This window comes from Epinephelus fuscoguttatus, linkage group LG20 (genome assembly GCF_011397635.1).
Source record: "Epinephelus fuscoguttatus linkage group LG20, E.fuscoguttatus.final_Chr_v1".
Classification (NCBI taxonomy): domain Eukaryota; kingdom Metazoa; phylum Chordata; class Actinopteri; order Perciformes; family Serranidae; genus Epinephelus; species Epinephelus fuscoguttatus.
In genome coordinates this window covers 35,517,436-35,530,394 of record NC_064771.1, presented here as the reverse complement: position 1 = coordinate 35,530,394, position 12,959 = coordinate 35,517,436, and the positions used below count along the sequence as shown (strand labels likewise).

At 43.6% G+C, this 12,959-nt stretch overlaps 1 protein-coding gene across 2 annotated transcripts in view; it reads left to right on the top strand.

Annotated features, from left to right (window-relative positions):
• LOC125880628 (glutamate receptor ionotropic, delta-1-like) overlaps window positions 1–12,959 on the top strand; it is an 841,018-nt gene that overhangs the window by 678,457 nt on the left and 149,602 nt on the right. For both annotated transcript variants that reach the window (XM_049563255.1, XM_049563254.1), the window contains exon 5: window positions 432–485. In XM_049563255.1, the coding sequence (XP_049419212.1) occupies window positions 432–485 (54 nt within the window). The remainder of the gene's footprint in view (window positions 1–431; window positions 486–12,959) is intronic.

Below are 12,959 nucleotides of genomic sequence, written 5' to 3'. Positions count from 1 at the left end.
ACTTCTCCAGTGCTAAGCTCAGCTCGGCTGCGTGCTCTCATCGGCAGGATGCTGCATGTTATTAGGATTATCACACGGTGGCAGAGGACCAGACGAGCCCCGGGCGCTTTGATAAGTGCAAACCGCTCGCTCCGCTTTCCCTGAAAAGCTTTTGTTGCTTGACATTTTGGCAGGACAACCCTTCATGGAAACAGCAGAGGCTTAGTTGTTTTTTGGGGAGGTGAACTTTTCAAACCAGCGCGCAGCGATCACACCAAAAGGACACGAGCGAGAACAAAGGCAGACAAAGCAGCTGCTCCGCCGTGATCCGAGCCGCGCAGGAAGATCTCGCCGGATGCTACATCATGTTCTGCAGATCAGGGTGTGAATGAATTAACTGCAGTTACTGTCATTAACCCTTTGTGTCTCTGTCTCTCTCTGTGTGTCTGCAGGCGGTGGAAACAAACCTGGCCTCCAAAGACAGTCACTGGGTGTTCGTCAATGAGGTAAGACGCTCACAACATGTGACACTGAACTCTGTTAAACATAGTTTTCATTTAATGGTGATATTTACACTGTGGCTGATTTCAATAGTCGGACTTTGTCGTGTAAGTATCTGACATACCTCCACAGTCCTGTCGACACCACCCATCATTTAAGCTGGACGTTATTTATTCAATTAAAAAGGGTGTCCAACCCAGTACTAGCGAGGTGTACCTAATAAAGTGGCCGCTGAGAGTATTTGAACAGTTTCTCTCTAAAGCCCCTTTCCCACTGGACAAAAGAAACACTAACATCTTGCTTTTGTATTTAATGTGAGAGGTTACAATCGGCATTCACTGCCAGGTCTAATGACTCGGCAGTATTCACAGGTATTTATCGGCTCCAGCTCCAATCAGCTTTGCTGCTTCAATGGGCAGCGATGGACATACGAAACCTGGGTGAACACACTTGTTTTTGCCCCTCTGCAGGTGCTCTGCAGTAACAGGCTGCCACAAAATACTGTCCGTTTCCGTCCAAGCAACACTCGAATATCGCTTCAAATTCAGTCTGCAACGAGTTTGAAAGAGAGACCGAACAAGTGACAGATATATTTCATTTGATTTATTTCACACATTTAAAAAATAAAATAAAATAGAATATATTGTGGAATAAAAAAACCTACAAACAAAACCATGAACAGACTTACAATAAGAAACATAAATTAACAGTTCCTGTCCGAAAAGGAGTAGGAAGAAGCCTAACCCAATCCCAGACTATACTAATCCATCATCCATTGCAATTCTTAATACCTGAGAACCATTATAACCCGCGTATACAACAAATATGAAAATACGAATTGAGAATACTGACAACAGTCTCACCCGAGTGTTTTATATTCCCTCTAATCATTTCTGTACCTTGTGCAGATGCTGTCTTTGTACCTCTTTTTAAACTGTCTGATATCTTTGCTTTGTTCGATTTCTTCACCCAGCGCGTTCCACAAAATCAAAATATATAAAAAGAAGTAACCACCAGAAAGGAAAAAACAGAAACGCATACTCGTCTGCAGAGCCGTGCGAACAGCTCTGGTCTGCTGGCGATGGGAAATCAGTTCATCAACTATCGTTAGCAGGTTTTCCTGTGTTTAAATAACCAGCATACGCACGCCTTACTTTGGTGGATATATTTCACCCATCTACCAGTTACTCCCAGCCAACCCATTAAACTCTCCCATGACAGGCCGGCCTTGTTCACCAAAGACACACAACTTGTAAAGAGACTTAGTTGATATGTTTTTTGGCAACTTGTCATCCTGCCAGATCAGAGATTTTGGCAGCAGAGGGAATCAAATGTTCAGTTTGTTCTCTTCAGTTTTCCAACCATCTGCTGCTTGTTTCTTTCTACCCATAACCCTGTTTGTTTTTGGGTGGTTTTATGGTGGCACTGACTCTACCAGTAACAGCCCAGTCACTGGGAGGAAAATGTTGGCACTGTACGTTTTGACAAACATACACTTTTATTGACGTTTCTAAGGTGACACAGTATATGAGTTGACTTTGTCATCTGGAGGTGGAGAGGATGGTGTGACATCTACAAGATGCGTACCCAAGCCCAGACCACTGCTCAAGATCAACAAACAGCAACACTGGTTGTTTGTTAGCGAGTTGTCACTGCTTTTCCAGCATCTTTTTTGCCCCCAAACGTGGGTGTTTTTAAACGACATGTTGCTGTATTTCCAGCCGAAATAATGCAGTGTGTTTTTTGTTAATTTTACTGAGACATCGCTGCATTTCCTGCCAGAATAGTGCCATTAAAAAACAGTTGTTTTTTTAGGGGCACATCACTGCTTTTCCAGCTGAAATAATGCCACAAAAAAGGGTTGTTTTTTACCGAAGCGTCGATGTGTTTCAAGCCGACATAGTGCCATGAAAAAGTGGTTGTTTTTCACCAAGCATAGACAGTACCATGAAAAAGCTGTTTGTTACTGAGACATCCCCGCGTTTCCTGCTGCGATAGTGACATGAAAAGCAGTTGTATTTTACCGAAACATCGCTGCATTTTCAGTCACAATAGTGCCATGAAAAAGCAGTTATTTTCTAACAAGACATCGCTGCGTTTCCAGCTGAAATTGTGCTAGAAAAAAAAGCTGTTGTTTGTTCCTGAGACATCCCTGCATTTCCTGCCAGCAAGGTGCCATTAAGAAATATGTTTTCACCGAGAGAACGTAGCCTGCCGAGATAGTGACATGAAAAGCAGTTGTATTTTACCCAAACATCACTGCATTTTCAGCCATGATAGTGCCATGATAAAGGGGTTGTTTTTTACATTGAATCCAATGAGTTTCCAGCAGGGATAGTAACACTACAAAACTATTGTTTATTGCGGAGACATCCCTGCATTTCCAGCCAGTATAGTGCCATAAAGAAATATTTTTTTTACTGAGACATCACTGCGTTTCAAGCCATGAAAAAGGGGTTGTTTTTTACATCGAATTCACTGTGTTTCCAGCAGGGATAGTGCCATGAAAAAAATATTGTTTATTGCTGAGACATCCCTGCGTTTCCAGCCAGTATAGAAATAATTTTTTGCTGCATTTCTTGCTGGTATTGTGCCACAAAAAGTGGTTGTTTTTTATTAAGACATCACTGTGTTTCAAGCCAAGATAGTGCCATGAAAAACTGGTTGTTTTAGCTGAGATATCGCTGCATTTCAAGCAGGAATAGTGCCACATAAAGAAGTTGTTTTTAATAAGCCATGGCTTTATTTCCCACTGGAGACTGTGCAACCAAAACCAGGTGTTTTATAGCCTGGAAATCCAGATCCAAATCTAGAAAGATTTAGGGTCTGGCTATGAGTAATGCAAATGGCCCAACTCGAGGGGCGGCACCAAGCATGCATTTGAAAATATCACTGCATGCAACTGGATAACACTACGACCAATCACAATACACGGGGTGACGTATCCAGAGCTTAGCTATCAGCGGAGCTAACTGGTAGATTAGACTCTTGCCGTATCCGGTCGGCAAAACAGCAAAAACGTCCTTCTTGCAAAGGAAAGACTCGAGCGCCGTCTTCTGTTCCTCTTTTAGAGAAAAAGCCAAGTCTAACTCGTTCATTGTAGCGGCCAAAGCCGTTTCAAACAACTGGTGTTCATCCGTAGCCATCTTGCAATGTTTACTGACTGATTCCGGACTTCGTCGTCGCAGCGCTGTCGTCATCTGTTTAGCTCGCCTCTGGCCCACCTATATCAGATACATCGATGTGATTGGTGCAGCTCGGCTCCAACGGCATGGGTAATGAGCATCATTACTGACTGCCAGAGTGACTCGCTGAGCAAATTCAAATTGTGCTCTCGCGAGAACTCTGAATTTCCAGGGTAGGTGTTTTAGGCTAAATCATGATTTTTCCTGACCTTAACCAAGTGGTTTTTAAGCCTAGACCTGACCACTTGTTAACCACAGGGTGTTTGGTCCCTAATAAAGCTCACTAAGAGGACTGAAACATTGTCAGGCTTTTATTTGGTGCCCACAGAGTTCAAATGTCCTCGTTCTTCAAATCAAACAAGTTACACAGACCTGACCGTGTGAACCCGACCTAAATGTCAAACACAACATGAATGAGACTCTCTGAAGCCACAACTAGATCACAGGTGAACGCAAGGCTGTAGCTTTTCTGACTACATCAGCTCAAATCCTGGTTTTAAAAACATCACTGATGGCTGCATTAATTACAGCTGATTTTGAACCGGAGCAGAGGACAAAGGCTGCACAGTGACACTGAATAAAAAGCATAACAAGCCATGTGAGTTCAAGAGCACCTTCCTGTGTGTTTGTTCTTATCTGGGATAAAAACACAAGCTGGGAGCCTTTGGTGTTGCTTCTCCAGCGGCTGCCCTTTTTCTTTTTCCCCCTCGGTTGGGGTTCCGCCAGCGTGGGCGACTTTCCATGCTGGAAGTAAAATTGAAATGAGTGGGGGTGAAAAGAGAAAATGACAGCAGCCTCCACCACAGCTGGGATTGTGTTAAATCCTAAAATACTGACATCTCCAGAGCACACAGTCCTGACTTCTGCCGACTCCTCGTGCCAAACGATTGTGAGGTTTGTTTTGTTTTAAATTATCTTCCCTGCTTACTTCCTCGCTCTGCTTCCAGTATCAATATCCAGGCATCTTCCCAGCCAATTAACTGAGCTGACAACGGTGTTAACAGCATAATTCAGGGCGAGACGGGGGGAACTGTCATCTGCTGAAGGCGGAATACCAAAATCTCCACGCTCACTTTCAATGCCAGATTTTCTTTCGCCTGTTTCCTTTTTACCTCCCAGCTTGGTACCAACCTCCTAATCCACTTAAAAGTCTCTGCTTTGTTTCAGAGTCATCATTAAACTAATTATACTCTGAGTTTTTAATTAACCAAAGGAGTGAAACGGTGTTGGGAGTCCCCCGAGTCACTCGTTCGACAGAGTCTGTTTGGACTTGTTGGCGTGTAAAACAGTGTATGATCAAATACGTTTCATTTTCGATAAATGTGCGTTTGTGCTGGTTCCATTTCAGACGTGAAATGTGAGCGCGGTGAAACATCTTGTTCCTGCTGAAGGCGTCTCTTTCATCAGGAAAGTGTTCAGAATTATTCAACTATACAAGTGCTTTTATTTTCTTCTCTCCCCTCCTACTTCCTCCCCACCTTCTCCTCCGCCATCCTTTCCTCCAACTCAGTTTGAAATTGTCAACAAACACTGTCGGGACTTTTCTTCCACAACAAAAACGACGTTAAAAGTAACCTTCGAAAACAAAAAGCTGTGATGAACTCCTTCAGGCTTTTATTTCGTGCCAAAGGAGTTCAAATGCTCTCACTCTTAAAATGATTCAAACTGCATGAAGCCAGTTTCCTATTGTTCGAACCTGACTTTAATGCCTCCCCTGAAACCAACATGAACTGAACTCTTTGAGGTGATATACATGCAGGACACCAAAATGTTTGGACTCAAGATTTCAGGTTTTCTCACCACATCAGGTCATTTTCTGATGCATTGTAGTATAAATAAAAGCTAAATGCTGATTTGAAATTAAACTGAATTATGGTGTAAATGTATCCACACACTCAGTTAAATTAAAGAACAGCCAGCAACGAGACAGCTGGTACAAACTATGAGAGCATGTAGGCATCACACCGATACGTTAATAGACCGCTTCAAGGTGACTTTTGGTTGCTCGGAAATGACACGTACAGAGTCTTCTGTCCATACTGAGTTCATCTGTGCACATTTTGTAAAGCTTACAGATACGGACGAAACAGAGCAGCACTAATGGAGACTGTGGAGGCAATGTAGTGTAGATATGGATTTTTTAAACCAGTACTGATAACCGATAATTTTACATTTTTCTATTTTTAAAAATAAGTGTATAACCTGTAGTTTATGTTCACCTGAGGCTAAAATGATATGAATGATTTAATGATCATACTAGCTCTGAACGAACCAAATCAAACTGACATCACTTCTGTTAACAAAACAAAAATGAAAATACAGCGATGAGTTATTGATTCACCTCACACATGAACACTGATTGAAATTAAGATAATATATTAATTACTAGTCCATACCCACTGGTAGCTTTGTCACCTTCTACCTATGCCAGTCCTCAATGCCTATGTGCAGTTTCACATAGATTGACCACGTCAGTGAGTAGAAAAACGTGGGACAGACAGAATGACTGACTGACAGAATGACACACTGACAGTTCCCGTGATTATGTACAGCATACCATACCATGACTTAGTCATACCAAACATTAGAAACAACACCAACATTGGTCCACAGGGGGAGCCACAGCGATCGGTCGCATTTTAGCCATTTTCAAGCATTTTTCTGTTGTTATAGCGCCACCCAGTTGCCAATTAGAGTTAAATTTCTCCAGTCACCTTGAGGCATCCTGTTCTACATATCTACCAAGTTTAGTAAAAATCCATATGGCGGTTAGGCCTAGATAAGAAATGAGCTCTCTAGCGCCCCCATTTTGTTTGATGGGGTCAATAATGGAGGGGTCCCCTCAGATTATGTGTGGTCATATGCCTACAAAGTTGCGTGGTGATGGGTGAAACCCTTGAGATGTTCTACACCTTTATGTGATGAGCCACGCCCTCCACAATATTCATTGCCTTATAGAAGCTCAGTTTTAGGAAGTTTTCCAACTTTTGCCAAGAGGGAACTTTAGATATTGCTCCCTAGATTATGTTCACCCAGTTTCATGCAGATCGCTCAAACTTCCTAGGAAGAGATCCATTTGAAGTGTTTTTCAAAAAATTCAAAATGGCGGAAAATCTATATAAGCGGAAGTTATGGGTTCTTGAGGCAAATGTGTTCCTCATGAGGAGAGGCATCTCTGTGCAAAGTTTCATGTCTCTACCACATACGGGGCATGAGATATGCCCATTCAAAGTTTGACATTTCAATGGGTTGCTATAGCGCCCCCCTTTGGCCAATAGATGTAATATTACTTCATTGGCATCCTCCCATGACCCTCTACCACTGTGCCAAATTTCACATGGATTGACCAAGTCAGTGAGGAGAAAAACATGGAACACACACACACACACACACACACACACACATAGTTTTCGTCATTATATAGTAAGATGAATCATTCATTTGATCCGACAGACGGCACATCAGAGGGAGTTACAGCACCTGGCATACCGACACAACTCCACTTTATCCTGTTAAAACAATCCTTACAACTTGGATTAATTTTTATTAAAAACCATTTTGATTCTTTTGATCTGAGGACCCTTACGGACTGAAGGAATATGAATAATTTTCAGGGGAATCAAGGAAGGGACACATAATTTTTAAACATCTGAAGAACTTATATAAAGAAATGAACTGCTTGGCAACCAGACCAGGCCTGTAATTGAGACAGACCTTTATATGTCAACATGTGTAGCCACGCCGGGCGAATAAAAGGGACTTGGCTTTTAAGTGAAGTTTTATGGTATCGTTAGACGTCACAGTTACAGCTGAAAATGACAATGGGAATCAACAAGTGTGCCAATTTCACATATCTCCACAATTTTTATCAAATGCTAGCTGTCCACCCAGACGTGAGTCAATCTATAGGAAGGTAAGGTGTAGGAGTCTGTGGCTGTCACATTAATATTACTCTCCCTGTTAAAGCATCTAAAATAAATCACTTCAGTTATTTTTCAGTTAAAAGCCGACTCATTTTCACAATAAAGCTTTGATGTTTTGTTTTGTACGAAAAGTTTGTGGGCTGAAAATCTGCTGGCTGGATAAAACAAGAAATTTTGACTAATTAACTTGGGAAATTAATCGTCAGCATTTTTCACCGTACTTTGAGGCTCTACAGACGAAACGATCACCTGAGAAAATAATCAGCAGAATAATTAAAATAACAGTTTGTTGCAGCCCGAAACATCAGAGAGCGAACAGCTCTGTTCAAACAGCTGGAGTCTGGGAACCACAACTGTATTTACACCTGGGTACTGCGTGTGTGTGTGTGTGTGTGTGTGTGTGTGTGTGTGTGTGTGTGTGTGTGTGTGTGTGCCATCACAGGTAAACAGAAGCGCCTTTTCCATTAACCTCACAAGAGACGAGATCAACACCTGTTGCCGTGGTAACTGTGGGAAAAAATGTAAATACATGACTAAAATTCAGCTTATGAAAATGAGACAAAATGTGCCCTGATGTCAGTCCTCCGAATTTAACATTAATTAGATCACGAAAAACAAAACGGTATGGAAAAACATTTCTGTCAAAAAGCTCCAAAACTGAATCAGGTACCAGAATCTGCCTGCTCCCTCCTCCTCCTCCTCTTCCTCCTCCTCCTGACGAGCGTCATGTGACACCCTGTGTGTTACAGTAGATGAACCAGACAGCTTGTCACATTCTCCCTAAATGCCCCCTCTCGTCCTCGTTCCCTCCGAACCTTTCTCCTCCTCCCCCTTCGTTCCACTGAGGATTTAGCAGCGTCTGTGTGTCGTGTGTCACAGAGCTCAGACAGGTAACACAGGTTGTTTCAAGTCTTGGATGGCGCTGCAGTGAGATGTCAGGTGTCTTGTCAACAGATAGAGACTGAAGACAAGCTGAAATCCATTTTCTCTTTCCTTTATTCTCCCTCTGTCTCCTGTCAGTCCTCCCCGCTGCGCCCTCCTTCCAGTGTTTGGGGAGGAGGAAGTCAGGTAATGTGGGACAAATCAGGTTATCCATCGTGAGCTCTTTAGATACGAGCAGCCAGACATGTTATTGAATTGCTGTTTATGTGCTTTACGAGATACAATTTACAGAATTGGCACACCAAAGATTTAAAGAACCACTGGTCCTTAAACTTGCCAGGAAAAACATGTGGCATGTTGATTTTCTCTCGGTAATAAGAGGACTGCAGGTAAAACGAATGTCGACGAATGATCAAAATATTCTCTCAATACAGTTTACTTTTTAAGGGAAACTGTTTTGACTGACAAGGTCATGCATTCAGGTAAATCAGTCCCATGCTTGTGAATGCGGTATTTCAAGAACACATTCACAAGCATTGGACTCGCAACGATTAAACTGTTTGGAATTTTATGGCTGAAAGTCAAGGCTCAGTGTGAACTCACAAAATATGTCTCTGGCCATAAATAAAGAATTCATACGCCAACTTTGACAAAACTAAACTCAAATGATTAGTAGGATAAAATGATTAAGTGATGGCGTTTTGTATCCAAAAGGTCAAAGGTCAGCTTCAGCTTCAGTTTCATCCATTTTTCAACGCCATCACTCAGGAACAGAAGAGGAGACATTTGGTCAGATACTAAATTGGCAACCAGGTCTCACTCCGAAGTCGTAGAATACTGACGCTTGGTCAGTGACTTACAGCAGCAGACACAGATGAAAAAAAGCCATCCTTTCACATCGGCATGATACGCAACCTGCAGCTTTTTTTATGGCGTCCAGCGGCATCAGGGGGAAACACAGCGCAACAACGACTAAAGTCAAGGCAGTAGAAGTCAGAGCAGGGCAGACAGGAGGGGTGGTGGATGGGTCCAACAACGATGACTTTCAGCCAGGAGACCGGTGTTCACTTCCTGTAAGATTGTAAAGCCAAACAAATGTTCTTTTTTTCCTAAACCCAACCATGTATGTGTTACCAAATGAAAAAAACATCAATTTGCGGTGTTGTGCCACCGTAGTGCTTTTATTTTGAAAGAGACCATATGCAAACTGAAGCATATTTTGAAAACAGACAATGCATGTAACAGGCTGAAGTTGACACGGCGTCCCAGAACGTCAACAACCAACACACCCAGGGTACCTTGGACGTGGAAAGTCCATGACCAAACGTGGACATGTCACAGGTCACAGTGAGGATGTGTTAGAATTGGTCACACTCATCTCGGGTGTCCACCTTGAAACTGTGCTGATTGTTCAGATCTTCTGTGTGTGAAGCATCCATGTCTTTGCAGATAGGGATGCCTCCTGCCTACAGACTTTCTTGCTGTTTATACTACAGCTGTTTCCCGCTGCGTCAGGACCTGCCGCTGCTCTGTACATATCAAACAGCCACAAAAGGTCCCTCTGCATCGGTGTCTCAAGCCGAGGTTCACTGACAAAGCAGCTGTATTTGACGACTAAAAAGAAGGGACTGGAGTTTTTAAATTAGAAAGTGCTGCTGTTCTATGCTGTCATACTGTCTGGTGTCCAGGCATGTAAATATGTTCTTGAAACTCAAAACACAAGTATGAACCTGAAAATGAGCCTGATAGGTCTCCTGAGTCTTCTGATATGCTTAAGGTTCACTGTGTAATAACTTTAACATCTATCTAGATATTTAGGATAACACATAGGCTATAAATCTTAGAATTTCCATCCATCCATCCATTTTCATCCGCTTATCCGGGGCCGGGTCTCGCAGGCAGCAGGTCGAACAAAGCACCCCAGACGTCCCTCTCCCTAGCAACACTTTCCAGCTCCTCCTGGAGGACCCCAGGGCGTTCCCAGTCCAGAAGAGATATGTAATCCCTCCAGTGTGTTCTGGGTCTGCCTCGGGGCCTCCTACCAGCTGGACGTGCCCGGAACATCTCTAACAGGAGGCGCCCAGGAGGATCCTGATCGGATCCCCGAACCACCTCAACTGACCCCTTTTGATGTGAAGAAGCAGCGGCTCTACTCCGAGCTCCCTCCGGATGTCCGATATCCTCCCCCTATCTCTGAGGCTGAGCCCAGACACCCCACGGAGGAAACTCATTTCCAACGCTTGTATCTGCAATCTCGTTCTTTCAGTCACTACCCAGAGTTCATGACCATAGGTAAGGGTTGGGACGTAGACGGACCAGTAAAGTGAAAGCTTTTGCTCTCTGGCTCAGCTCCCTCTTCACCACGACGAACCAGTGCAGCGCCCGCATCACTGCAGAAGCCGCACCCATCCACCGATCCATGTCACGCTCCATTCTACCCTCACTCGTGAACAAGACCCTGAGATACTTGAACTCCCTCGCTTGAGGCAGTGACTCTCCTCCAACCCGGAGAGGGCAAACCACTGGTTTCCAACAGAGGACCATCTTAGAAATTGAATTTAGAAATTCAAATAACGTAATATTATTGTGTTCTAAAAAGGTGCCAAACTTCAGGCTGACAACCTTCTTTTTCTCTTCTACATGAGTTTGTCTGACCTGATGGTTTGATTCCAGTCCGTTCAATCTAGGTGTAGCGACGACTATCAATGAATAAAGCCGCTAAGAGGCTGAGTCGGCTCTTAACTATTGTATTTCATGTCTCCATCCGCTGGTGGACCATCAGGATAAGAGTATCCATGCATAATATGATGTTAATTCCACTACAGAAGAGACTTGATGATCACTAGAATTAGTCAGGGAAAAAGGTGGATATATCGATATCTGTATCGGTTATCGGCCAAATAAGTTGTTTGTATCGGCATATCAGATATTGGCAAAAAATCCAGTATCGTGCATCCCTAGTTTGATGGCCTGACTGGTCCTGTTTCTTCACACATTTGACATCTTTTTAGTGATACTAAATCACCTTGTTTCAAGATCGTAACTCTGTGAGAAGCAAAAATAAGACTCTAATTGTATGAAATCAGGATTCTACTCTGGCACTAACAGAGGTTTTGGTTTTATGGTACTTTGAGTTGTTTCTTGCACCGAAATGTTTGTGTCACAGTAAAGCTCAGATATTTTGGTGAAAACTGAGTCATTTTCTCCAGATAGTGCCGCGTTTGCTCTGTAGTTGTGCTCAAAACAGTCCACAGTGAGTGTACGTAGTACTGGTTGGCAGGATTTTACACAGTCAGGCATGTTGTCAGCAGTATAGGAGACTGGCCTTTTCACCCTGTCACCTCCGTCTGCCGGTAACACAAACAGACGACACCAGTGACGCCAATTAAAGAGACCTGGAGACAGAGAGAGACTTTGGGACAGGGCTGCAGAAAGAGAAAAGAGCAGAGAATAAAGAACAAACAGAGGTATGGAGAGTCGTAGTGTTACTGTAATGAGACAGAGGAGGGTGAGGAGAGATGAGGACAGTAATTAACCAGAGGGGAAAAGGCACAGAGACACACAGTGGGCGGCAGTGAAGCCTAGTGGTTAGATGGAGTCTGTGAAGCAGCAGCTGTCTGCTTTAATGTGAGGAACAGTTGTAAATCCACACAAACCGATTGCCGTCAACACCGAGGCTGCTCCGAATGTTTGGAAAATAAAAGCATCATGTCTTCACCTGGTTATCTGTGCTGTATAGTAAAGTGAAAGCCGAGTGGCGTGAAGAAAGAAACCAACAGAAAGAAGAGGAAGCATTTTTATTGATGAAGGCTTTGGCTATGGGATTTAAGCATCTGCATATGTTTACTCACAGAGGTGTAGACGTTGGTGTCAGCAAAAAAATAAAGTCAGATTGGTTGCAGACTGACAGATGGAGGCGACTGTGTCAGCTGGGCCACCCCTGGTCAAAATTCTGTTCACTGTGAGTAGTTTTAACGTAAATTTTTCCCAGACATAAAAATATTCGAATCATCTGTCCCTGAAACCCTTTGCTGCAAACTTCGTTGCAAAATACACCTGTTGGGTGCTTTCCTCTGTTACCACATTCTGTGACCGTAGCTTTCGACCAGGATCAAATGTCATCAGATGGTACCCGACCTTCACTGAGTGTTTTGACCCTTAACCACACCGTCCTCCAGTTGTTGGGTCGGCAGTGGTGGCCAAGTCACCGCACATCTGATCCTGGCTTCCAGCTTTCCTCCTCTCTCTCTTGCTTCATAGCCAGCAGGGGGCTCATTCAGCCTCCTGCCCCGTCTTTTTGCTTTTTGCTCTTCTCGTCCAGGCCCAGAACCGACAGCAGCCACCTGCCTGCCATCCTTTGTCTCTGCACTACTCGTCAGAGAGGCTTCCTTGATGCCGTCTAGGTCATTGTCGAACTGTGCCCATGTGGTGTTGTCTGCTGCTCTTGGCCATTTGATTCGCTCTTTCTTCGACGAATGGATGGGGGTAA